Raw genomic sequence first — 27113 nt, forward strand, 5'->3', positions numbered from 1 at the left:
TGGCCCTTACAAGTCCCCCAACCCACAATGAAATTTACTTTCCATAGTGAAATTTCTGTGTGTTTACACAAACACCACCCACCCTGAAATCAGGAGTGGGCATTGTCCTATGTTCAGTAACAGTATTGTTGCTTTCAGAATGGCTCAATTTTGGAGGAAGAAAGAGATGTGTATGAAGAGTTGCTAACACAAGCTGAGATACAGGGAAACATCAATAAGGTCAACAGTGAGTAATCTTCCCTCAGTCCCAAAACTTTAAGAGTTGTGTATTTGGCTTTTATTCCAGTGGGAAATATCAGAATATTTAATTTTATTTCACAGCTCCTTTCATTTTTAAACCTTACATATATTAGTGCATCTGCAGTAATATGCAATTCTCTGGAACGCGGCTTGCTATTGTATTACAAACTTGAGTGAGGATACTCTTCCTTGGCCTTTGCATTCTTAATAACAGCAGACTTGATGATTGATGCATAACTACTTTTATCTGCTTTTCTCTCTCTTCTGCTAGCTGCAAAATACTGTAAATTTTGACCCCCTCTTACGAGCTGCATTGTAGCCCCGAGTCCCTAGAATTAAGAAAGTTTTAGTTCTGAAGCGTCCGGCACACTTTGATGTGTGTTTCATTGGGAAATGGTGTGAGAGAGGGCTTTGAGAATGACACTCGTTCAAAATATTCTGCTGTCTGTAAGCATTGTTTTCCTTTCAGTTCACGTGGCTTTAACCCAAGTGAACAAGGCTATTGACAGGCAAGATGAAGGGGCACTGATGGCAGGCTTGACGAACTCTGCACTGAGCCTGCTTGAAGTTCTGCCGCAAAATTCCTCATGGTATCTAGCACAGTTAATTGACTCTAAAGAGCAGAGGATGCAGGTAACTGAATGTAACACCTAAGTGTGACACCTAAGTTTGCCTTAACCTCTTTAATTTTAAAATACGGCCTCGGTCCAGTATACCTGAAGGAGCATCTCCACCTCCATCGTTCTGCCCGGACACTGAGGTCCAGCTCCAAGGGCCTTCTGGCAGTTCCCTCGCTGTGAGAAGCCAAGTTACAGGGAACCAGGCAGAGGGCCTTCTCGGTAGTGGCACCTGCCCTGTGGAACGCCCTCCCACCAGATGTCAAAGAGAAAAATAACTACCAAACTTTTAGAAGACATCTAAAGGCAGCCCTGTTTAGGGAAGCTTTTAATGTTTAATAGGTTATTGTATTTTAGTGTTTTGTTGGAAGCCGCCCAGAGTGGCTGGGGAAACCCAGCCAGATGGGTGGGGTATAAATAATAATAATAATAATAATAATAATAATAATTATTATTATTATTATTATTATTATTATACGATTTCAACATTACCTGTGGCTCTCTTATGAATAGCAGAGAGAAGCTTTCAAATGCACACACACTCACACAAACACACAATGGCAACGCACCATGTGCTTTTTCAGCTATAACAGAAAAAAAATATTCAATCCTAATTTGAAAAAAACAAAAAGTCTGTGGAAGCCCACAGAGCTGACTTTTCGAATAAATATTTGTGAAATTTTGCTGAATGAAAGCACTTGGAGGAGATAAAACTTCCCATTCCATAGAAAACTAACACACCAGTTCAGAATGAGTCATTGTACAGATTACTCATTTTTCTTTTGATTTAGAAATATATAATGAAAATCTTTTTCCCCCTAATACGTTAGATAGCGGGGGTTCCAATTATGTTCGACAAAAGTGAGATACAGAACGAAGTTAGTGTTGCCAATGAGGAAGCAGACTCTCGTAAATTTAGTGAGTAAATTGTTCTTAATTTTCTCTTGTATCTTCATCACATGGTTAACCTTAAGGCTGGACAACTACGGCAATTACTAGAATCATGGTTTCTTCAAGTTTTATTTTGTCACTTTTTTGGAGGTGTCATCATTACTGAGTCATTAATATTCTCTTCTAAGATGGCATTCTTACTCTTGTCACAGTTATTCAGTCAATGTATTAAGTACACTGTCTGGTCTTTCGAATGGAATTTGCTTATGCCTGGCTCACATATTTTGTGTGCACGAACAAGAATTTTAAAACCTCACACATTCACAATTGGTTCTTAAGTTAAGAGGGTTCTAAATTTGCAGGTTCATTTCTATCTGTTGCTTCTCTTGTATTCCTGAAGTTTTAGAATTCTCCTTCATCTTTGGGAGTATTAAGCTTGAAATTCATTTTCATCTCATGCTTTCTGTGGCTTAAGTCTTCTTTTCGCTCTGTATCATTTCATTTTAATTCAACAGACTAATCGTCCTTTGCTTGCTATGCATTCACAGAAAATGGGACAGTGCATTTTTTATTTCAGTTGGGAAATGTATAGGGATCTCTGTTTGGGGTTTCTTCCAACTTGGGCAATTTTTAAAAAGTGTATTGCTTCACTATGTGGAGTACTTGCATTCTTCATAAAGTGTTTATTCAAAAGTAAATTATTCTGTTAATTGAATACAGGGGTTAATTCCATATTATCTAGCTGGGCAGATGATGTCTTCTAGTGTCTTGTTGTCCATTTTGATAAGGGAGTAAACTCATAAAGTCTTGACTTCTGTCATCCACCAATGTTAACTATTGGACCTGGTCTGAGCCTTGTAAAATCAAAAAGAGATTGTGTAAGTGAGCAGAGTCTTTATACCACTTCAGGTTAGTTATCACTATACCCCCTTCTTTCTTGAGGTAGCCAATGCCTCTTGTTTGCATGAATACAGTTTAGTAGATTATTAACATGAAAGAGATGGGTATGCTTTGTATAAGTAAAACTCTGAATAAGTAAAGAAGGCACAGTAATATCACAGTAATACTTGTTATAGAAACTCTACCCAACTTTAAGAATGCTAGTTTTGACCAATTCTTGAGCTTAGTTGTTAAATCTTTTATCAAGGTAGTAAAGTTCAATTATTCTAGTTTAGATACATTCTTGGGTATATTCACTTCAGGTATTTACAACAGGCATTACAGAGTTCCAGTCCAGTCATTTTGTGCCAGTGCAGCTGCAGGTTTGGCAAGGCATACATACACAACAGCTCAGATAACAGCGAACCCAGATATTCTTGCCCCAAATAATTCAAAACCTTTTACACAACCCTTGAAAAATGCCTGAGAAAATAAAAATGCTGTAACCTGGTGCTGAAAAGCATGTCCTGTTGCCATCAATTGTACCTTCTTGGGAAGATATTCAAGAGTTGGGAACGCACCACTGAAAAGGCCCTGAAAAGTTATGCATATGTCATATACTTCATTGCAGTATTAGACTTACTGCTGTCCATTAGACTTAAGGGCAGGTGCCCTGTTCCAGCCCATCCTTGTGTGCATGGGAAAGCCTGTAAACAGGTAGAACCTCAACCTCTAAATTGCTTTCCATTTTCTTTCAACAACAGGCTTGTGTACATAGGTGCATCTGAACAGTTTTGTAGTATCAGGGATTTCTAGTCTGGCCTTAATACCTGGCAAAATCATAATAAGATTTTCTTTTCTTTCATTTGAAAGAAAGGTGGAAAGAAATATGTCTCGGTTCAGTGTGGGCACATCTCCCCTTGCTTTATAATCATATCTGCCCATTCACTCAAAGTGCTGTGCTTTTACCAGTCACTGTAATCTTTTTTAAATTAACACCCCCCCCCCAAAAAAAAGTAATTCAAACAAGGCATGTAAATTAAATATCAAGCATAAATTAAACATTTGCACTATTCTGAGCACACTTTCTTTGCAGGTTTTTTCTCCTCAGTAAGTTGACATTTCTACTCGTGGTCTGGAGTGAAGTTCCCCTTGAGTTGCAAAACAGGTCTGAGCAGGCTTTCTTGGGCAGTGGTATCACTAGGAATATAAGGTACACAGTATTAAACAAAGCAGATGTGGGGGGGACTTCTGATGTCGTTTTTCCTCTTGCCCCTAGAACTTATAGCAGTTGACAGTATCAACGCTGCAATTCGTAACTGTGACCCCAGTAAGACAATTGCTGCTCTAATGAAACCCGAGGCTCAGTTGTGTGATGTTTACCCATCTGCTGCTAATGTCTATCAGACTGAACTCTTCAATCTTCAGCAACAGAATGCTGTGGTAAGACGGAATCAGTTGATTGCGTACTTTAATATCTTAATAGGAAAAGGGAAGTAGAAGAGGGGGAAGAATGAAAGGAGAGAATGGCAAAGCAAAGAAGAAAAAGAGAGCAGTAGTGCATGGAATATGGCTGACAAAGCATTGGTTTTCCTTAGTGTCTTATTGATGTAGATCAGTAAAATTCTCCCGTGACTTAATGTGACTGAGTTGCAATGAGGTCATGTGCTAGTTAATAATCCTTCCCTCAACAGTTACTTAAGAGTAGACTTTTCTAACCGTTCAAAAATCTTAAAAAACTGAATTAAACTATAGTTCCTTTTTAACTGGTTGCTAGCTGCTTTATTTCTTTGCTGATCAGAATATATTCTTTTCAGAAATACTTGGCTCATGATGAACTTTCTATTGCTGTTGAAATGCTATCAGCGGTGGTGCTGCTAAACCAGGCTTTGGAAAGCAAGGATGTAGCGGCGGCAAAGACTCATCTCAGCAACCCGTGTGTTGGCTTTAATAACCTGGAAGAAGAGAACTTGCAGCGGTAAAAGCTTCCATTCCAGACAGGGCTGCTTTCATATTACTGAATGCTTACTGGGTAGGAAATTACAGGAATGCTAGCTGATTGCAAACTGCTGCATGTATTTGTGAGGAGAGGTGCATGTTCTGTTTGCTTCCACCCATTGATAGGTGTGTAAAACTATGCATTCAGCTAGTCTTCTTTTAACTATAGTAAAGTGTATACAGTATATAGCATTAGGCCAGAACAACTCTTAAATGCATAAGATTTTAATTGCATATTGTGATAAGATTCTAATTCTCTTTCTACAGTTATGCTGATACCTTGATGTCTATTAAATTAGAAGCGTCATCTCAAGGACAAGAATATTTAAGCTGGAATGATATTCAGAATGCAGTTGATATGGTTAATTCACAAATTCAAGAAGAAAATGACAGTAAGTGTTTTGTTGTTCCCTCTAGGTTTGGCCTACAAATTTAATCCAGTGCAGTTTAGTAGTGGTTATCTATAAATCATCTCTTTCTTGAATTACATTCATTCATTCATTCATTCATTCATTCATTCCACCATTTCAAAACAATTCTGGGTTGCTGAGAGATGCCTAACTTTCAGCATGGTTGATCAACAAAGAGTTGCCCACTAGAGATTTTTTGGTTTAAGGCTTTTGGAGTAACCCACATTGACCACTGAAATCAGAAACATCTATCTTCAGCCCTCCTCCCAAGCCTCTTTGGATAACTGCAGTTCAAGGAACAGACAGATTGCATGAGATTAGAGAGCAAGCATGTCTTCCATATACCCAAAAAGAAATCGTACCAGACTAGGAGCACTTCCAATGGGATTTAATGGGTCTCTTTCTCTTAATCAACAACAGCCTATACTATGCCTTTACAAAGGCCTTGAACATCTATGCTGACCAGTGGCTATATGAACTACTGTGATATCCACCGCCTCTGTGCAGCCTCAGTGTGCCTTGTCTGTTACCAAGGCCATTACCAAGGTGCAGAAGTCAGATGGTTAATAGAATGCTCTGTGAACGTATGGAGAAGCAGGGGGCTCTAACTGGCCTTCCTCAATGTAGGCTACCCACCTCTACTCCTATATTACTAATAAGTTGCATAGGAAAAGCTGCTTCAGCATGCTCAGCTAGTTGCCAGTTGCTTTATTCAACAGGTTGTTCTGAAACATAAGGGTTTTCAGGAAATCATGTTAAAAGCCAAATCCTTTTTGTATGATCTTAGTTGTTGCAATTTTTTATGCACACTCTGTACACTTTTCATTTGTTCTTGTGTAGGGATTGTAGCAATTGGACACATCAATGAAGCCATTGATCAGGGAGATCCTACAAAAACAGTAGAAGCACTGCTACTCCCTACAGCAAAACTTCATGGTGTGAAAGAAGCAAATGCACAGCATTACCAGGATGTTCTGAAGAATGCAAAAACCCTCAAATGCCAGGTAGTTTTTACTCCAAAGTCTTTCATATTTTGCGAATGTCAAAGCTTCCTGTAATTCCTGGCAGAGAGAGCTCAAGGAGTACCCAAACTGTTAATGTGTTCATTCAGAGGGTGTGGAACCCTGTTCAAAATAAGGCACCAACTAATGACACCTCCATTTTGGATGGATTGAGCCTCAGTTTGTTGGTCTTCATCCACTTATTTTGCATTACCTGAATAAGCTGAAAAGAGAAATTAAGTTTTGTGCCTCAGTAACTGAAACTTATCCATCAATGCTGAATCAGTTGTGTCTGTGGGCCACCTTCATAAAGTGCCCTCCAATTGTTGCAACCATAACAGTGAATTTTAGACGCTTTTGTGTGCCTTCACATCTCCCTTCACATCCCCAGGCGGGCTAGTTTGTGACAGGCAGGCCCTAAACAACTTGCCAGGCACTACTGCGAGATGCAATGAAGGTGGAAAATAGTTCATTCTTCATGGTCCTCACTTGCAGAGATTAGCTTAATAACATGGTCTTATAACATGGCTGCTGCCACTCTGCCGTGCGTTTGTGGGGAGGGCTCTTCCCCCTGCTAGCCCATTCTCCATCTTGGGCTTGGGGACGGGCCCATACTCCACCTCAGCGTGAAGGACTCCAAGGAGGCCCGGGACACTGCTGCTGCCGCTTTGCCGGTGAGTCTTGGGGAGGACCGCTCCCCCTGCAAGCCCATTCTCCACCTTGGGCCTGGGGGCGGGCCCCAGACTCCACCTCAGCATATAAGGCTCCACGGAGGCCTCGGAACATCGCTGCTGCCACTCTGCCGTGCGTTTGTGGGGAGGGCTCTTCCCCCTGCAGGCCCACTCTCCACCAGGCCAGGGGGCGGGGCCCACGCTCACCACCGCCGCAGCCTCGGGGACACTGGTGCTGCTGCAGCGGTTGTTGGAAGTGTTTTTATATGTTTTAAACTGTTTTTATTTTTTTGCTTTGTTGTACCACCATAAGCGGTGGTTTTTATCCATGTACTTTTATTTTGTTTTGATTTATTTTGGGTTGGGGTGGGGTGGTTGGGGAGTGGGGTGGATTGGTTTTGTTTTTATGTAATTGTTTTTGTTTGTTTGCTTTTATATTCTGTAAATGGAGGCAAGTATGAGGCTTGGGATTCCTACTGTGGAGGGGCGAGGGAGGTATGGCGGTGGGGGCAGATGTCATAGGCGAAGGGGATCGAGATACGGATATGCTCGTACCCCTTCCAATCTGCGCCCCATCCCGAGAGACGAGGGTAGGGTGAGCAAGGATTACTCACCTCCGTCACTGGTGTTGTGCAATGCCAGGTCTATAGGCAACAAAACCGCCACCCTGCGAGATTTCTTCACCTCGCAGGGGGTTGACCTGGCATGTGTGACTGAGACCTGGGTGCGCGAAGGGGATACTGTTACCTTACGAGAGATGGCGCCCCCGGGTTTCTCCGTCCTTCACCAGTCGCGGACTGTGGGCCAGGGGGGAGGGGTGGCGTTATTAATCCGGGAAGATTGTTCTTTCAGGGCTCTACCATCGCCATCGATCCCCGGCATTGAATGTGTTGGCCTAGTGTGGGGCTCCGAGGTGAGCTTGGCTGTCTGGCTGGTGTACCGGCCACCTAGCGCACCAGCAGCCACCCTGTCAGGCCTGCTGGAGGCAGTGGCTGGCTGGGCCTTGGAGTTCCCTAACCTATTGGTATTGGGGGACTTCAACATCCATGCTGATGCCACTCCCTCCTCACAGGCTCTGGACCTGGTGTCTTCCATGGCGACACTAGGGCTCTCCCAGTTTGTTTCGGGCCCCACACATCAAGCAGGCCACACGCTGGATTTGATCTTTGGCGTCGGTATAGATGTGATCATGTTTCCTTCGATGAAGGTGCCATGGTCTGATCACTATGCTCTGAAAGCCAGGATTGACGTTCCACCCCCACCCTGCTTGGGTGGCGAGCCAATTTGGGCTCGCCCGCAGAGGCTGATGGACCCTGATAGATTCCGTCAAGCCTTGCGGGACCTTTCTCCCCCTGGCGACTCATTGACTGAGCTTGTTGAGGCCTGGAATACCCAGCTCCTGGCAGCCATCAATGAGATCGCACCTAAGCGCCCTCTGCGACCCCGCAGAAACCGGGCTCCCTGGTTTACCGAGGAGCTCCGGAAAATGAAGTGGGACCTCAGACGGCTAGAGCGAGTATGGCGGGGTGCCCGTGACGGAGCCTCAAGAACATCTTATAGGGTTTTTATGAAAACCTATGAGATGGCAGTGAAGGCCGCTAAAAAGTCCTACTTCTCGGCCTCCATTGCATCCGCTAGCTCTCGCCCGGCGCAATTATTTAGTATAATTCGGTCGTTAACGTCCCTCGAAGGACAGCCAAATTTAAATAACAATTTGACACACAGCTGTGAGGCATTTGCGAGCTTTTTTGCGGAGAAGGTCTTGTTGCTCCGCCATGACCTCCCTGCCAATTTGGATACAATAAAGGAACTGGAGGCCCCTCGACTGTCCTCGGGTTCAGTATTGGACCACTTTGACTGGATATCCCCAGCTGATGTAGACAGATTCCTCCGAGCTGGAAAGCCCACCACCTGTCCTCTCGACCCGTGCCCGTCCTGGCTGATTAGAGCGTGTCCAGAAGAGGTGCGGGCCCCCCTGGGGGATATCATCAATCTGTCCCTTGGCACCGGGACATTCCCAGGGGAACTGAAGGAGGCAGTGGTGCGCCCGCTCTTAAAGAAAACATCATTAGATCCCTTAGATCTATCCAATTACCGCCCAGTCTCGAATCTTCCATTCCTGGGTAAGGTGATTGAGAGAGCGGTTGCTGAACAGCTTGGTAGGTTTCTGGATGAAACATCAGCTCTGGATCCATTCCAGTCCGGCTTCCGTGCTGGTCATGGGACCGAGACGGCTCTGGTCGCCCTAACAGATGATCTCCGCAGGCAGCTGGATCGAGGCGGGTCGGGGCTGCTGATTCTTCTAGACCTGTCAGCAGCCTTCGACATGGTCGATCACGAACTTCTGGACCACCGCCTTGCCGACGTGGGGATCCAGGGCACAGTCCTTCAATGGCTGCGCTCGTTTCTCTCTGGTCGGGGACAGAGGGTGGCGCTTGGGGGGGAATTGTCATCCCGCCACTCCTTGGTGTGTGGTGTGCCTCAGGGTGCAATACTCTCCCCGATGCTTTTTAACATCTTTATGCGCCCCCTCGCCCAGCTTGTCCGGAGTTTTGGGCTGGGCTGCCATCAGTATGCTGATGACACCCAACTCTATTTGTTGATGGACGGCCACCCGGACTCGGCCCCAGACACACTGATCAGATGCTTGGAGGCTGTGGCTGGATGGTTACGTGGGAGCCGGCTGAAGTTAAATCCTTCGAAGACAGAGGTCCTCTGGCTGGGACGGGACGACATGGGACTTAGGGGGCAACTCCCATCTCTTGCGGGGGTGCAATTAGTGCCAGCACCGTCCGTTAAGAGTTTGGGTGTAATCTTCGATACCTCCCTCTCCATGGAGGCGCAGATTGCAGCTACAACAAAGGCGGCATTTTTTCATCTCCGCCAAGCTAAGCAGTTGGCTCCTTACCTCTCTCGCCCTGACCTAGCCACTGTGATCCACGCGACGGTCACCTCCAGACTGGATTATTGTAACTCGCTCTACGTGGGGCTGCCCTTGAGACTGACCCAGAAACTCCAGCGGGTGCAGAATGCCGCAGCGAGACTCCTTACGGGGTCTTCGCTTAGAGATCACATTCATCTGGTGCTATACCAGCTGCACTGGCTCCCGGTGGAGTACAGGATCAGGTTTAAGGTGCTGGTTTTAACCTTCAAAGCCCTATACGGTCTAGGGCCCTCGTACCTACGGGACCGCCTCTCCTGGTATGCCCCACAGAGGAACTTACGATCTTCAAATAAAAACACCTTGAGGGTCCCAGGCCTCAGAGAGGTTAGGCTGGCCTCAACTAGAGCCAGGGCTTTTTCGGCTGCGGCTCCAACCTGGTGGAACGCTCTGTCACAAGAGACAAGGGCCCTGTGGGACTTGACATCTTTCCGCAGGGCCTGCAAGACAGAGCTGTTCCACCTGGCATTTGGTCAGGGCGCAGCCTGACCCCCTCCTCTGGCAATCTTTACAAAGCTTTAGTTTATGGTTGCCATCAATTTTGATTTTAATTCATTTTTATAATGTTTTATAATGTCATACTGTTTTAATGTTGTTAGCCGCCCTGAGCCCGGCTTCGGCTGGGGAGGGCGGGATATAAATAAAATTTATTATTATTATTATTATTATTATTATTATTATTATTATTCATGTTCTGTCTGGCTGACAGTGAGTTTCCTGCTACTTGCATGCTGGCCACCGCCCTTCTTGCTTCATTGTCCACAGCTCACCAGTCAGTCATAGGGAGAGGGCCTTTGGAAGCACAAGTCATCTCCATATTTCACAGCAAACTAGACTAATCTAACACAATTCACCCTTCATTGCAAGACTGAAGTACAGGATAACTGCATATAGTTTTTTCAGAATTGCATAACACTCTCTTACACACACACACACACACACACACACACACACACAATGTCTTTGGTTGCCATGTAGCAGAATACCTAAAATGATATTAAGTATGTGTAGACTTAATTTAAACAGAGTTTTGTTCTGTTTACGAAGGTTATTATTTAGCCAGAAGTTGAATTTCCTAAAGAAACCGTCTCTGCAGTGTTGAGCAAGAAACAGTGTTGCTAGTTGCATAATGTTCTGAAGCCACTTTCCAATGTAGGAAAAAGAGGGCAGATCTGTTATCTGTTGTCATGTTTACAAGCTTTTTTAAGTTGCTTTTAAAATAATAATATTGGTATTACAAAAAAAAGGATGCATTTGTGAGTTGTTAGCCTTAAAAAACTAACGGAACCAATATCAAATGCCAATGAATAAAAACTAAACATTTATTCAAAATTTAAGTTGTACCAAGTGCAGTGGGACTTGCTTTATATAAACATACTATTCTAGGCAATAAATTTAATGTTCAGGTTTAGCAATGCAGTGCAGGAAATGACCACAGGGGAGTAGCAACGACACAACTAAAATGTAGCATGTAAATTAAGGCATATTTTAAGATTAAGGAAAAGTAATGCGTTTGTGTTCCGTTGCTAGCCTTTTCTGTTTTAGAAAGAGAAACACTGGGATGATCAACAAGTTGAATAATTTTGTTTGATTAATCTGCACACCAGCAGATTAACGTTTAATTAGCGAAATTGGAATAAGATGACATAATACCAGAACCTCCATATAGGTGTCTCTTTGAGATGGTGAATGAACTATAAAGTAATTTACATTTAAATTAGCGCTCATTGCTAGAGGGAAAGCCCATAGATATCTTTTTCATTCCCAATTATGGTAATGTAATAGAACCAAAATAGGTTTAAAAAGTAAACAGATGTGTGTCTTTAAAGTATATCCCCAACGGTTAAATTTTGTCCTCAGCGGTATCAGTTAAACCTTGCAACCCTAAAATAGTTTGAATTTATTCAGTTTTGCCATTATAAAAATAGTTATCTTAAATAGTAAATTTATGAACAAATGATGTATATACAACTTCATCAAGTATCACAGCAGAAGTGTGTCACGTCTTTTCATCCCGGGGTATTTTAACCATGGTGAGAGAAATGCTGGTGTTATCTTTGGTTTTGGACATCATGAAGTAAAGGAATGGATCGAGGCAGCTGTTCAGGCTGCTTAGGCATAGAGCAATAAGGTAAAAGAAATACAAACTGTCTTCAGAATTACGATGGTAATTCACATGATGAACGATCAGTATGACATTGCTGGGTGTGTAGCAGACAGCAAAAATGCTGAGGATGAGAAGGCTGATTTTGATGTACCACAGCCACTTCTGATCATAAGATTTGAGTGTTCGGATAATTGAAACATAACAAAAAATAACAATACAGAACGGAATCACAAAACCAAATACTGCCAGCGAGATGAAGTAATAGTATTGGAAGGATGATGGAGTTTCACAGGTATTGCTGACATCATGGCAGGTAAAGATATTTAGTTGATCCAGATTGTAGCTTTGCTTCGCTATGATCAGAGGCAGCATGTATAAGAAAACGACTGTCCATACTGCTCCACATGCCACTGTTGCTAAGGGCTGCTTGGGCAGACTCCTGTAAGTAAATGGATAAACAATGGCCACATAACGGCTGATACTGATGCAGGTGAGGAGGAGCGTGGAACAATACATATTGCCATAGAAGATGGCAGTCATGATTCGACACATTGGTTCTCCAAATATCCAGTTGTTGCCCCTGAGGTGATACGAAATTTTGAACGGCAGCATGATGCAGAAGAGAAAATCCGAAATGGCTAAGTTTGTGTAGAATATAGCAATCCGGGCCGACCTGAGCCTGTAAAACAGTGTCCATAGTACAAAGGCATTTGCGGGCACTCCTATTAAAACAACAGCTATGTATAGAGCTGGAATCAGCTTTACACTCAGAGGGCTGGTAAGGTACTCCAACGTGGTGTTGCGTACTTTCAGTACTGAAACGTGGGACCTCTTCACAGAACAGTTGTTTTCTTGGTTGTGATTGGTCCTTGTTGCGCCTTCCATGGCAGAATGAGGTATCTTTTCATAAGCACCTTGCGGAGCGCCATGGAAAGTCCTGATGGGGTGCAGTTTGTTACCTTGACATTCCAGGCTGCTGTTGTTACATTCTCTGTCTAAAAGTTAAAAAGAAAAATGGGTAGTTGCAGTAATTTATACTCAAATATTGTGTGTGTGTGTGTGTGTGTGTGTGTGTGTAATGAACAGTGTTTCCCTGAATATGATATACCGTATTTTTCGCTCTATAAGACGCACCAGACCACAAGATGCACCTAGTTTTTGGAGGAGGAAAACAAGAAAAAAAAATATTCTGAATCTCAGAAGCCAGAACAGCAAGAGGGATCGCTGCGCAGTGAAAGCAGCAATCCCTCTTGCTGTTCTGGCTTCTGAGATAGCTGTGCAGCCTGCATTTGCTCCATAAGACACACACACATTTCCCCTTACTTTTTAGGAGGGAAATAGTGAGTTTTATAGAGCAAAAAATACGGTATACAATGGGTGTCAGACTAGGACCTGGGAGTCCAGGGCTCAAATTGCCAGTTACCCAGCGAGCATGGCCTTGGGCCAGTCATTGCCTCTCAGCCCTAACCTACCTCACAGGGTTGTTGTGGGGATTAAATGAAGGGGGGGAACCATTGCATCATCTTAAGCTCCCTGGAGAAAAAGGTGGTATATAAATGCAATACATGATACAAATATGTTGCTAATTTTAGGGAAGAAAAAGGGCTCTCAGAAATCAGCTTGGGAAGCAAAAAAACCTTTTCTTTGCCATCTAAGGATTGGTATCACACACACACAAAAAAAACCCTTCAGCTACAAAATTAGCTTTCATGGGCTGCTTGTTACTTTAACTTCTGTGCTTGGGGGTGAGCTCTGTATCCCACAGTTAAATTACTATCCCAGAGGTAAGTTATTCCCCCTTGTAAATAAAATTTGGGATTGCAACCTTAAACTGCTTGAGTGCCAATTAATGTGAGGCCGGCAAGTTTCACTATCTTTCCTGCAGTAACTGTGAAACCATGTCCCATCTTTCTTTGTATTAGGTGAGAAGAACTTTGCCTGTCAAAGCTAGAAAAGCCCAACACTGCAGTGTATGTTTAAAGTTGGAGAAAGTACAATAAAGCAGGTTCTTTAAAGACTTAGACAACACAGGAAATGCTGCAGGGCTGTTTTCTGGATTCTCATAACTGAGTAAACAAATGATCCTAGTTCCCAATAAAACATTTTCTGTGCAAGCAGCCTTCATTTATCATCCTGTCAAAAGAGAAATTATTCACATATGAAGGCAGGACTGAGAAGAGACTTGAAACAGACAAAATAAAGTAGTAATCAAGTATTTTGTTTGTTCTTAATCCTCGTTATGTTATGCTAAACTTGTTTTCCACTGTATATATACAGAACTTCATTGTTTATAGAAGTTATGTTAATACTCAGACAACTTTTGTTTGTGTATTTGAAAATGCATTAATATATTTTCAAATAACCAAAGAACATACAATGAAAAGTTAAGTTTCCACAATGGATTGCCATTGCCTATGTATAATAGCGAACATTACCAAAGGCAGTGACACATTACAGCCAAGTACTACTAATGAAAATTAAGCATTAAATATGTTGTTTTCTCCCATGAAGATACTTGAGCATTAAATACTTCTTTTTACCCATGAAGATACCATCACTGAAATAGAAATCTGCCTCATTTGAGATTTTAATACTCCATTAAAAGATAGATACAGATATGACTTTGACTTGGTCAGTTTCTGTCGAAAGAACTAAGACCCAATGCAAATGCGAACTTCTTACCTTTCTGGGATAAGCAGGAGGATATGAAGAGCAGTCCGCTTATTAATAAGAGTATAGATGTCATTGTAGCAGTAATCAAAACTCAGTTTTTAAAAATATGCATTTTAGCTTCTCCGTTGCTGCTTAATCCTCCTTATAGGGAAAGAAATGCTTAGAGCGTCAGATCTGTGAACTGAACTCATCCTGTATGTACTAGCGATTTTGAGGAAACTTGCTGTTTTGTTCTTTGGAGAAGGGTGTGACACACCAGAATGTGGAAACAGGCGAAGCTGCTTAAGCTTTGAGCTGACACAGAGATTAGCTTCATTTAACAAGAGTGAAGTTAACTCTTGAACTACCATAAGTAGAGAGAAGAATGGGGAACGGGGTGTTCGGTCTCTAGGACTTCCGAAACAATTATTTAAGAGGAGGAAAACTTGGTGTTAACTTGCTGGCCTAATCTGGGCTTGAATTTGCATTTTAGCAACCCAGTAGTCCTGGGAATAAAGCATAACCAGTGATAAAAGACCACAGACTCAGGACTTTAGCTGAAACAAATAATTTGGTTTATTGATAAACTATGGCCTGGTTTACATATCAGATTAAGCCATCATAATAATAATTGAAATCACCATGAGTACTACCAGTTCCGTTGTGCATAAGCCTCTAGACTTACTAGACTTGATGGTGACAGACCTGTATGTCAGTTGTGAGTTTTTACCAAATTCCTGAAGCCGAAGTTTGGTGAAATGAGCTTTGTTTTATGTAAAGGCAAAAAGTTATCTAGCTTTAAAAAATGTGTTAACCTCATTTTCCAAATGCAATAGGAATCTAATTGTATTTTAAAGCCTAAGCTGAATTTGTGTGTGTGTGTGTGTGTGTGTGTGTGTGTGTGTTATAAAGTTCATAGTGGTATAGTTGGATGATGTGGCTTTTTACTTGTTTGCACGCACACATCCTTCATATTGCAAAGATCTTGAGATTGCAAGCCAGCATTCTTTCATGGGCACTGAGTCATCTTCCTGTGCAAGTCTAATACATTCAATGTTTTTCTCTGGGAATAAACTTTAAACCCACATCTCTGTTAATGAACATTATTAACATACCAAACAACCCAGAGTTTGTGACGTTTCCAGTCTAGCAATAGAATTAGAAAATGTGAAGCTGATCTTCCATTCCCAGTTTCAAGAACCAAGTATTTAACACTGCAAACTCCCCTATACCACCTGATATTATCCTGACTACAATGCATCACAAGCAAAGAGCACACATACTGTGCTGCTGTCTCTGCAGAGTAAATGGGATAATGATGTTCAAAATAAGATATATTAAGTGTGTGTACACCCAGGAAAACAAAACAGAACATTTCATTTTTCATGGCATTTCATCCCATCTGGCATCATAGCTTTCAGAACTCACAAACTCATACCTTGTCGCAGTATTTCAGAAAGGTTTAGTAAACATGGTTTTTCATTGGACAAATTAAGATCCAAGAAACTGTATTCATTTTAGTGCCCTTTTCTCCCTTCTCCAGGAATCTCATGATGATTCTTCAGTCCTTTGGCTGGATGAGATACAGAAAGGAATTGATGATGCCAACACGAACATAGAAGATGCATCAAAATGTAAGCACCCACCTGAATCCGTTCTATGAACTGTTAATCGTCATTTTGCAATAGCAGTAAAAGGCTCACTTTCTATTTCAACAAGGCCATTTAAATTCCATTTCACACGACCAATTTACCTTGGGAATTCATACTTGCATGATTGTGTGCAATGGCTTTCAAGGATAGAACTTCGTTAGTATAGGGATGCAACTGATAGCGGGAGATGTAAGCTTACCAAAAAATTTCACAACTTCCCTTGAATAATCTTGTGAATTTCAACTAAGTGACCAAGATATTGACTCATTTCCTACCTTGGTAATATAGGATGATAAATCTCACAGAATCGTATATCTCATCTATGGATAGGCCTTTGTTCAGTGGTAGAGTATCTGCTTTGCATGCAGAAGCTCCTAGGTTCAATCCTTGGCATTGCCAAGTAGTCTAGGAGAGACCCCTGTCTGAAATCCTAAAGAGCTGCTGTCAGTCATTGTAAACAACAATGGGACAGATGGACCAATGGTTTGACTCATTATAAGGCAATTTCCTATTTTTTCTACCTCTGTCATAACTTTACTCCTAGACCCACAATTTCCCATCCATTAAATCACATATGATTGTTGTGAAGGTGAATGCAGCAAAGCTTATAAAGTACTTGACAAGTTAAAAGTGCCATTATTGATTTTGGCACTTAAAAAAAAAAAAAGATAATGGAGCCAAGCTGCTGTTGGTATGGAATAACCAGCTAGAATAAAGCCATGTTAACTTGTGGATGGTAGAGGTTGTTAGAGCTTAGTACTTCACTATGTTGAACACTACTTTTGTTGTCAAAAGTACTTGCTGTTCCCTTCCTGAAAAGGTAGACATGAACTTTGAAACCAAGTATTGACACCTGTTTACCTGGAACTTTGTCCCCCTCCCCAAGTCAAATACACACCTAGCAAGTCACATTCTGAAATATACAATCTATATGGACCCAAGTCTGTTTACTTTGACTCTCAGCTATTTTATGTAAAGAAAATGACACCATTTAACTTAAGCCTGCTTTTGCTTGAATTGTTTGCTGATTGTCCAAGGATGAAACTCCCTCCCTCAAAAAAGACCAAAGATTTAGTAAACACTAAAAATGACAAGCTGTTGAATTTTGGATATTGTTGCTGATTTACTAGATTCATTGGTTTGCCTTCTCTGATTTGAAGTGTGTGATATAATCCTTCTATTAACTGTACCATTTCAGCCTGAAAGTGGGTATTGTATGTTTGCTCAACAAATTAGGAATAAACCTGCATTCCTTTGCTTAGAAAACCAGCACATATCAGAGAAAGTTAACCTAAAGTAGAGCCCTCCTCCCTGGCTAGCTAGACTTACATATTACAACCCTCCCTCCATTTTAATACCAGAGAAGAAAGAGTAATTATGCCATTTTCCACCTGAGTGCTAAAGTTATTTGTAAAGCAGACAAGTATAGGAGAGAAGATGTGATCCAAAATGAGCTGCAAACTTGTTTGGGTTTTTCTTCTTTTTAAACATTGGTACATTGCTTCATCCCACACTCAAGGTGGCTAATACAATCTAAAACCCACATAAGATTCATTCAAAACTATTCCTTATTTCCTTGTTTACAATATGAATGTTTTCATGCGGTTTAGGTGCTCTGAACCTTATAAGCAAGTTTTATAGGGTTAATATCTTTACTAAAATTTGCTAAACCTATTTGACCAGAGGGGAAGAATGGAACAAAAGAAAAGTGAGAAAATTGTGGGAAGCAGTGTTCAATTCTTTCTTTCTTTCTTTCTTTCTTTCTTTCTTTTGTTATTGTTTTATTTTAAAATTTATATCCCAGCCTTCCTCCCAACTGAACCCAGGGCAGCAAATGCACAAAAAATAGAACACTTAAAACATCTGAAAATAATACCAATGCAGATGCAGACTTGGAAAGAACACTACTTATAAAAGGGCTTTCCTTCTCTGAGCTCAAGATGGCATATGTGGGTCTTTATTTCTCCAGCTGAGTGAGGATTTGTTCCCATGTCTTCCCAGTCCTAGTCTGGAACTCTAGCTGCTATGCCACTTTTGCTTAAAACTTGCCATGCCCAGCCTTGAGCAGTTCTGCATCTGCACTGGCACTAAGTTCTTCTGTGAATTAAGAGACTCTGAAGTTCAAGCTTAACTGTTAAAGGCAGTATGGAAGAGGAGGGGCAGTTGTGGGGGGGTTAAAATAATAAAAAGCATGCATATGATACTTTCAGAAGTATTATTCATTTATAAGAACATTAAATATACAGCGGTACCTCAGGTTACATACGCTTCAGGTTACATACGCGTCAGGTTAACCCAGAAATAGTGCTTCAGGTTAAGAACTTTGCTTCAGGATGAGAAGAGAAATCGGGCTCCGGCGGCATGGCAGCAGCAGGAGGCCCCATTAGCTAAAGTGGTGCTTCAGATTAAGAACAGTTTCAGGTTAAGTACGGACCTCCGGAACAAATTAAGTACTTAACCTGAGGTACCACTGTATATCTCAAGGCTTGTATGATGTTGTGTCCCTGCTCTGATCACATTCCAGGCTGGCTATGGGAAAAAGCACTCTGGATGTGTTCAGATACTTAGTTATTTGTAACATATTCTGAGGCTTAGACCTGACACCAAGCACAGCTTCTGGGGTATAAGTCTCCAAACTCACTGAAGCCTCTGAACCCAAAGCAAGTTTACCACTGATATCTATATCTGTTTCTATATCTATACGCTGATGGAGTTCAAATAAGTCACTTCTCGGGGACTTCCGGGTTGGCGCCATAGCCGAATGGCGGATTCCCTCCGAGCTCCGGAGGGAATCTGCTCGACAGGGGTCGGGTCCTGCCGCGCCGGCGATGCAGGGACCCTCAAAAACCACGGGCGCGGAAGCCCGTGGACCTGGTGACTCGGTGGGCACCGTTTGCGCCCCCCGACCCGCGAAGGAGCCTTTTTAAAGGCTGCGGAGCGGGGGACGGGGAGCGGCGCGGTGCTGTGAGTCTTCTGCTTCCCCTGCCGAGCGAAGCCTCATGCCATTCGACGGAGAGCGCTGACTTCTTCTTCTGAAAATTTGGACTAAAATCTAAACAACCCGTGAGTAATTTGGAAATTTGGATATTGGACTAAAAACTTTATTGGATTCGGCACGAGCGGGGGAGGTGCAAAAAGGAAGTCCGTCTCCCCCCCATTGTATACAATTTAAAGCAAGGATTTGACAACTAAGGTCGAGAGAAGAGCCTTTTCTTTATTGGATAAAAGTTATTAATTGTACGGATTGATAGCATAAGTAATTGTGCTGGAGGATAAGAGCTAATTTTTTGAGTTAAAGTGCCACCCATCCCGGGACCGGGAGTGATCCGCGAGAAGAGCCTGCGGAGGAGACATAGAAGATTTTGACAGCTGTCAAATTAGCTGTCAAAGTCAGAAAAAACAGAGAACTTTGTTCCAGATGTTCTTGCCGGTTACATTAGATACAATATAGTTACAAGTGGTTGAAAATAAACAAAAACTGAAACAAATTAACTTGACTTTTGGGTTGGAAGTGAAAGGAATATTGAACAACCAGGATCCCTCTAGAGGGGGTTCAGGGACATTACAAGAATGGAAATAGGTCGGAAAATACTAGCTGACCTGGACGAGGTTGCTTTTCTCTTGGGAAAGTTGTGTAAGTTGCAAGAGCAAGGTCATGTTTTGTCTACAAGTGCCATAACTTTGAAGCCAACAGCAAATGAATCTACTGAGTCGGAAAAGGATTTGTTGTACAAAACCCAGGCATCTGAACAAGAAAAGAAATTTGAGAAAACTGAGGAAGTGCAGAAAGGGATATACTCTGAACAGGAGGAGCAGGAAGGAGGGGCTGCAATGCTGCAGAAGGCAAAGGAGAGCCGGAGGCCTGTCAAGATGGATATAAAAGAAAATAAGGACTGGACGAGGGAAATGTGGTTTGAATTTAAAAATGAGGAATGGAAAGATCTCCTTTTGTGGGGATCTGAAGATCTATGGACTATAAATTTGATCAAGGTGGGAGTTGGAGCCTTTGGGTTACTTGGACTTAAAAGAAGTAAGAAACAAGATTTGAGCTCCACCTTTAACCATGGAGGTCTGGCTGGAAGGAACATGGACACTATAGGGATAGTGCCTCTCCGAGACTTGGTGTTAAATATAAAGGACTTCCAAAGAAACCGGCAGAGAGAGACTGAGAGAGATTTAAGGGCCTCAGACGTGAGGTTGCCGGGCTGATAGCAGATGGACTAAATGGACAACGGCCCGGGGATCGAAACCGGGGAAGGGAGGGTGGGGGTTTGGAAATCCGAAGGGTGTCTGACTCTTTTTACTATTTTTTTTCTTTTCTATTCTTGTGTTGTCATTACTATAAAAATGGGGTATTCGTGGAAGGGAAACTGGGTCGACCTTAGAAAAAGTGTGTAAGCATATATGATTGATGTATATAAGTTAAAAGTTGATATATAAATTGAATTAAATATAACAACAAATTAAGGTTAAAAATTTAGGGATAAGAACTTGTTGAACAAATATTTGGACATGGAATACAAGAAGGGGAGGCGAGGGGAAGTTCTGGAAAAAAGTTATTGAAAATATGGACTGTAAAAATATTGAAAATATGAATATGTAAAAATATTGAAAATATGGACATACTAACTAAACTTTGAGTATTTAACAACAAAAGGTTTTTGAAAACGTAAGTGAAGCGAATAGTGGAAATAGGTATACTGAATTAAGAAAACGAAAGGTTTTGAAAGGGGGGAAACAAAAAAGAGGTTCAAAAAACAAAAAACAAAAAACAAAAGATAAAATTATAAAAAGAAAAAAAGAAAAAAAGGAAAAATAAAATAAATAAGATTGTGAGCCCCTTTGGGGAGAGAGAAACAACCCATAGGATGTCGGGGAAAGATACAAAAAAAACCGGAGGTACCCCGGTGGAAAGGAAGGTATCCCGGCATGAGGAGGTCAAAGATTTAGACATTCTATGGTTAAAAATCAAAGAAGAATTCAAGCAAAGGGAAGTACACATGGAAAACAAATTAGGAGAACTGCAGGAGCAAATAGATAACAAAATAGAAAGTGTTGTAGGGGAACTGACGAAAAAGATACAAGATCTCACAGTCAAATCAAAAATATTTGAAGAATCAAATAAAAGAACACAGAAAGATTTGATGGACCAAAAGAAAGAAACTGAGAGGTTAAAGGATGAAATAAAAAGTTTAAATAAAACACAAGATCTACTGTGGGACAATCTAGCTATGACAGAACTGCGCCAAAAATATCTTAATTTAAAATTCAGAGGGATAGTAGAAGAAGTAAATGAAAATATAAGGGAAAGAATAGTCAAAGAACTTGCAAAATGGTTACAGATGGAAGAAGAGCAAGTAGCATATACTATAGAGAATGCCTTCAGAATAAGAGGGAAACCACAACAAAACAAATCAAAAAAAACCCCTGGAGATTGCTTGGTAATTTTTAATACCATTGAAATGAAGAATACAATATTAAAAACGAGCTTTAAAAGAAAGTTAGTGATTGGAGACCGTCCAATCATTATTTTCAAAGAAATTCCAGTTAGGATTCTCCGCAAAAGGGAAGGATATACTCAGCTGACAAGTGTGTTGAAAAGAAATGCAATCCAATATAAATGGGAATTCCCAGAAGGGGTTTCTTTCTATTACAAGAATAAAAAATTCAAGTTGACAGATACACTTGAAGCAGAAAAGTTCCTGAGAAGATACGAAAAAGATTTGGGTAGAGAGGAGGCAAGACAGCAAGGAGGTGACCTGGTTGTGGGGGGGGCAGGGGGGGACGGAGCCGGGGGTGGGGGTGGGGGGTCAGAGGAGGAAACGGAGGATTCAAAGTCGGAGGAAGAAGAAGAAGGAGAAGGCAGAGAATCTAAAAGAAGGAATAATACCAGATTATAAAGCAGAAATAAGGATAAAGTGAACCTAGCAATAACCCAAAATGTCTCTTAAGTTTTTTTCGTGGAATGTGAACGGCTTTAACGATAAGCCCAAGAGAAATAAATTTGAAAAGATTATAAAGAAAAAAAACATTGATGTCATTTGTTGCCAAGAAACCCATGTTGCTAAAAAACACAAGCATATTCTAATAAATAAAAGGTTGGGAATAGAATTCATTAATTCAGATTCTAAGAAAAAGAGAGGAGTGGTAATTTATGCGAAAGAGAAATTAGAACCCAAACAAATATGCAAAGATGAGGAAGGAAGAATCTTAGGAATCCAAATTAATTACCAGGGAGAGAGAATAAATGTGGTAACAGTCTATGCCCCAAACTCAAATAGAATGGAGTTTTTTAAAAAATTGGAACAACTTTTATTAGATTTAGATAACAACAAACTAGTCCTACTTGGAGATTTAAACGCGGTGCCGACACCAGAATTAGATAGAAACACAAGGAAAAAAAATTTAAACCAAGGGAAATTACCAAAATCGTTTAATGATTTGGAAGAAAATCTGGACTTAATAGATATATGGAGATATAGAAACCCCACAACGAAACAATTTACCCACTTCTCTGAACCACACCAGATTTGGAGCAGACTGGATCAAATATGGATTTCGAGAGAATTAGTAATAAGAACGGAGAGATGTGAAATTTTACCCAGAACTTTATCGGATCACAGCCCAATAACATTACAATTAAAATGGAAGACCCAAGGTCTGTACAGATGGAGAATGAATGACTACCTATTTGAAAAAGAAGTGATCGAAAAAGCAAAAACCACTATAAAAGATTATTTTGCTTTAAATATTAACAAAGAGACTGGAATAGATATAGTATGGGATGCCAGTAAGGCAGTGTTAAGAGGTCTTCTGATACAACAAAACTCCCAAAGAAAAAAGGCTAAGGAAAGAAAAAAAGAAGAATTAATCCTTCAACTGAAAGAATGTGAAAAAAATATGATAAAAAATCCAAAAGATGATTGCCATAAGCAACAATATAAAATGCTCCAAACACAATATTCAACATTAATAAGCCAAGAGGTTGAATGGGGAATAAAGTTAATGAAACAAAAGTTCTTCGAATCAGCAAATAAAATTGGAAAATTTCTGGCGTGGCAACTGAGGAAAAGAAGAAAATGTAGCATCATAAACAAAATAAAAGTAGATGACCAAGTTCTGGAAGATCCTAAAATAATAAAAAAGCACTTCCTTAAATTTTATATGAACTTATACAAAAGAGAAAAAGAAGATTTAACGAACATTATAAAATACCTAGAAGAAAATAGTCCAAAAAAAATAACAGAAGAAGAAAGAACCGCCTTAAACAGACCCATAAAAATAGAGGAAATTCGAGAAGCGATCAAGAGGATGAAATTAGGAAAAGCCCCAGGACCAGATGGTTTATCAGCTAAATATTACAAGGTCCTAGAGGAATATATAACACCAGTACTATGTGATGTTATGAATGAGATATTAAGAGGAGGAAAAATGCCAACATCCTGGAAAGAAGCCTACATTACCTTGATCCCGAAACCAGATTCAGATAAACTTAATATTAAGAATTACAGACCGATTTCACTACTGAACAATGATTATAAAATCTTTGCAGACATAATGGCACATAGACTTAAAAAATGTTTAATTAGCCTTATACACAGTGATCAGGCCGGCTTCCTTCCTAATAGACAAATAAAAGACAACATCAGACATACAATAGACATTATTGAATATCTAGAATGTCATAACGAAATCCCTGCCGCTTTAATGTTCGTTGACGCCGAGAAGGCTTTCGATAATGTCTCCTGGGGTTTTCTAATAAAATGTCTGGAAAAAACAGGGATAGAGGGCACATTCCTAGAAGGAGTTAGAGCAATATACACACAACAAAGAGCCAGATTAATTATAAATAACAACCTGACAGAACAGTTTGAAATAGCAAAAGGTACTCGACAGGGGTGCCCTCTATCACCGCTGCTGTTTATCATAGTCTTAGAGACAATTACAAATAAGATAAGGAAAACCCCAGAGATCCGTGGTATAAAAATCGGCGCGAATGAACATAAATTGAAAACATATGCAGATGACCTTATGTTGTCATTGGAAGAACCAAAGGAGAGCATCGGCAAAGTCATAAAATTACTAGAAGAATTTGGAAAACTATCGGGATTTAAATTGAACAAAGAAAAAACCAAAATAATGACTAAAAATATGAAAGAAGACATCATAAATGAGCTTGAAAGACAAACTGGAATTAAAATAACCAAAAAAGTAAAATATCTTGGAATTTGGATAACTATGAAAAATATAAATTTGATGGAAAATAATTATAAGAAAACATGGAAAGAGATAATGAAGGACTTGGATATATGGAACAGATTACACCTCTCGTGGTTGGGCAGAATGGCGGCAATTAAAATGAGTTTATTACCCAAATTACTCTTCTTATTCCAGAACATTCCAATAATTAGGGGAATTGCAATTTTTAAAGAATGGCAGAGACTACTTTCCAAATTTATTTGGCAGGGAAAAAGACCCAGAATTAAATTTAAATTGCTTACAGACCAAAGAGATAGGGGGGGTCTTGCGGTCCCAAATCTGAGGTTATATTATGAGGCCGCATGTCTTTGTTGGGTAAAAGACTGGATCGTCATAAAAAATAGAGAGATGTTAGATCTAGAGGGGTTTAATTAAGATTCGGTTGGCACGCTTATCTATGGCAAGATAAGGGAAGGGTTCATAAAGGTTTTTCTAACCATATTTTCAGAGGGCCACTATTGGAAGTCTGGGAAAGGAATAAAAAATTGCTGGAGCAGAAGACACCCTGGTGGCTATCACCAATTGATATTTTAACAATTAAAAAATTAAACATTGAGGGGGAACGATGGACGTATGAGGACTTATTAACCAAAACAGAATCCGGGTGGAGGATTAGACCATACGAAGAAATAAAAAATAAGTTGACTGGTTGGATTCAATATCATCAAATAAATTCTATGTGGACGGAAGATAAAAAGATTGGAATAAATGAGAAAAAATCTAGATTCCAGATTGAAATAATAGAAAGTAAAACAAAATTACTATCAAAAATGTATAGCCAGTTGCTTGAGTGGGGCACCAAGGATGAGGAAGTAAAGGAGGTGATGGTGAGGTGGGCGGTAGATCTAGGGTATAATATAGAGTTTGATAAATGGAAGGCTTTATGGTGTAAAGATATGAACTTTTCAGCATGCACGACACTTAAGGAAAATATGTACAAGATGATGTACAGATGGTACATAACGCCGATAAAATTGCATAAAATTTATAGAACAGGCGACAAACTGTGTTGGAAATGTAAGAGTAAAGAGGGCGAATTTATTCACATGTGGTGGACGTGCGAGATTCTCAAAAAATTCTGGGAATCTATCTATAATGAATTAAAAAAAATTTTCAAATATACGTTTGTTAAAAAACCTGAAACCTTCCTGCTGGGGATAATTGGCAAAGATATTAAAGAAGAAGATAGAACCCTTCTTCAATACGCAACAGCAGCCGCTAGAACCCTCATAGCACAGTACTGGAAAACAGCAAAAACCCCAACATTAAAGGAGTGGCAATTTAAATTAATGGATTACTTAGAATTGGCAAAATTGACTCAGAAAATAAGAGATCAAAAAAGTACAAAATTTAGTAATGAATGGGATAAATTTAGAATATATATGGAAATAGAGACAAGGGGAAAATCAAAATGTTAATCAGAAATATAGATGTATTTTTTAAAAAAAATCACAGTAGGCATGAGATAACGCTTACTACGTTATAAATTTTATTTTGGAATAGATACAGCAGAAAGATAATTAAGATAACATTATCCGAAATCGAGATAAAGGGAAGTCGATCAATGTTGTTGTAAAATTAATGTTGTGTTGTTTAAGTTGTAAAATTAATGTTGTGTTGTTAAAGTTGTGTTGTTTATGTTGTACGTATTTTATGTTCTTTTTCTTTCTTTTTTTCTTTTTTATGTTTATTTCATTTACTTTTGTCCGTTGTATGTCTGTGAAATATAGTTATGCAAAACTTAATAAAAATATTTAAAAAAGAAAAAAAAAGAAAAAGAAAATATGGACTGTAAAGGTTGAATCTTTTTTTCCCTTTCTTTCCTTTTTTCTTTCTATTATTTTTGCTTTTTGTATTATTTGAAACTCTAATAAATATTAATAAAACAACAACAACAAATAAGTCACTTTTCGGAACATGGTAGCTTAACTCTGCTTAGTTTCTTGAAGGCTTTCCTCCCCCAGTGGCAGTGTAACACATAAGCCCATCTCTCCCGCTTAACAAAAAAATCATTCCTAATTACTCTCTCAAAAATTAAGCAATACATGACTAGCATAAAAATTGCATTCTTTGGATTTCCCAGCCACTGTGAAATATGTCAAAATCAGATATCTCTTTTAAGGACATTTCATTGTAGCACGCGACTTCCTCTCTAAGCATTCGTATTGCATTAAATTTCAGCAATCTTTAATTAACCCTTGAATGGCTGTGAAAATGCTTAATAAAGTCAGAGTCATCAATATCTCCCACATTCAGATTACTGTTGGATTATTCAGATTATTTTCCCCACGATAATCTGATGTAAAGCATATGTCCTGTGCATGAGATGAATCCCCAATCCATGAGTTCCCTTTGTCAGTTACCATGAACTGGACTAGAAAACGGTGGTTTCACCCTATGCCACAAATCTGCTTAAGGGCCCATAATGTGTGGATTGCTGGAAATGCATAACTGATAACCTTTAACATTATTCTGTCCTTTAGTGGCCATTGGGACAACAATGATAAACCAGTGTTTAGAAAATGGTGATTCTGCACAGATAGTCACCATTCTGCAGCCTCCTAACTTCAATTTAAGAGCTGTCCCAGAGTGTGCGGAAACATACTACAACAGTCTGTTGGAAGCCAAGAATCTAAAAACCAAAGGTAATACCCTAACCCGTCATACCCAGCACAACAAATTGGACCTAGTTAAATATAAAATTTTTATAAATGTTTTGCATGTTTCACAAGCTGCTTGTCTACTCCTATTGTTAAAAGCATTGCTAGTCTTAACGTATGCCAGTTAAGAACCAT

The 27113-nt window shown here is 40.2% G+C and overlaps 2 protein-coding genes across 4 annotated transcripts in view; one reads left to right on the plus strand and one right to left on the minus strand.

The window, feature by feature from the left end:
• Positions 1 to 27113, plus strand: part of IQGAP2 (IQ motif containing GTPase activating protein 2) — a 132820-nt gene that overhangs the window by 77012 nt on the left and 28695 nt on the right. For 2 of the 3 annotated variants that reach the window (XM_079995285.1, XM_079995287.1), the window contains 9 exons: positions 139 to 226; positions 710 to 873; positions 1688 to 1775; positions 3907 to 4070; positions 4445 to 4605; positions 4893 to 5017; positions 5876 to 6039; positions 15951 to 16041; positions 26802 to 26963. In XM_079995285.1, coding sequence (XP_079851411.1) covers positions 139 to 226; positions 710 to 873; positions 1688 to 1775; positions 3907 to 4070; positions 4445 to 4605; positions 4893 to 5017; positions 5876 to 6039; positions 15951 to 16041; positions 26802 to 26963 — 1207 coding nt within the window. The remainder of the gene's footprint in view (positions 1 to 138; positions 227 to 709; positions 874 to 1687; positions 1776 to 3906; positions 4071 to 4444; positions 4606 to 4892; positions 5018 to 5875; positions 6040 to 15950; positions 16042 to 26801; positions 26964 to 27113) is intronic. The other variant, XM_079995286.1, reaches the window with a different exon arrangement.
• Positions 10942 to 15943, minus strand: F2RL2 (coagulation factor II thrombin receptor like 2). The gene is made up of 2 exons (XM_079995745.1): positions 14438 to 15943; positions 10942 to 12750 (listed from the first exon to the last, which is right to left on the minus strand). The coding sequence occupies exons 1-2, from the start codon at positions 14499 to 14501 to the stop codon at positions 11648 to 11650; spliced, it is 1167 nt and encodes a 388-aa protein (XP_079851871.1). The 5' UTR covers positions 14502 to 15943; the 3' UTR covers positions 10942 to 11647.

This window comes from Podarcis cretensis (genome assembly GCF_951804945.1).
Source record: "Podarcis cretensis genome assembly, chromosome: 11".
NCBI lineage: Eukaryota > Metazoa > Chordata > Lepidosauria > Squamata > Lacertidae > Podarcis > Podarcis cretensis.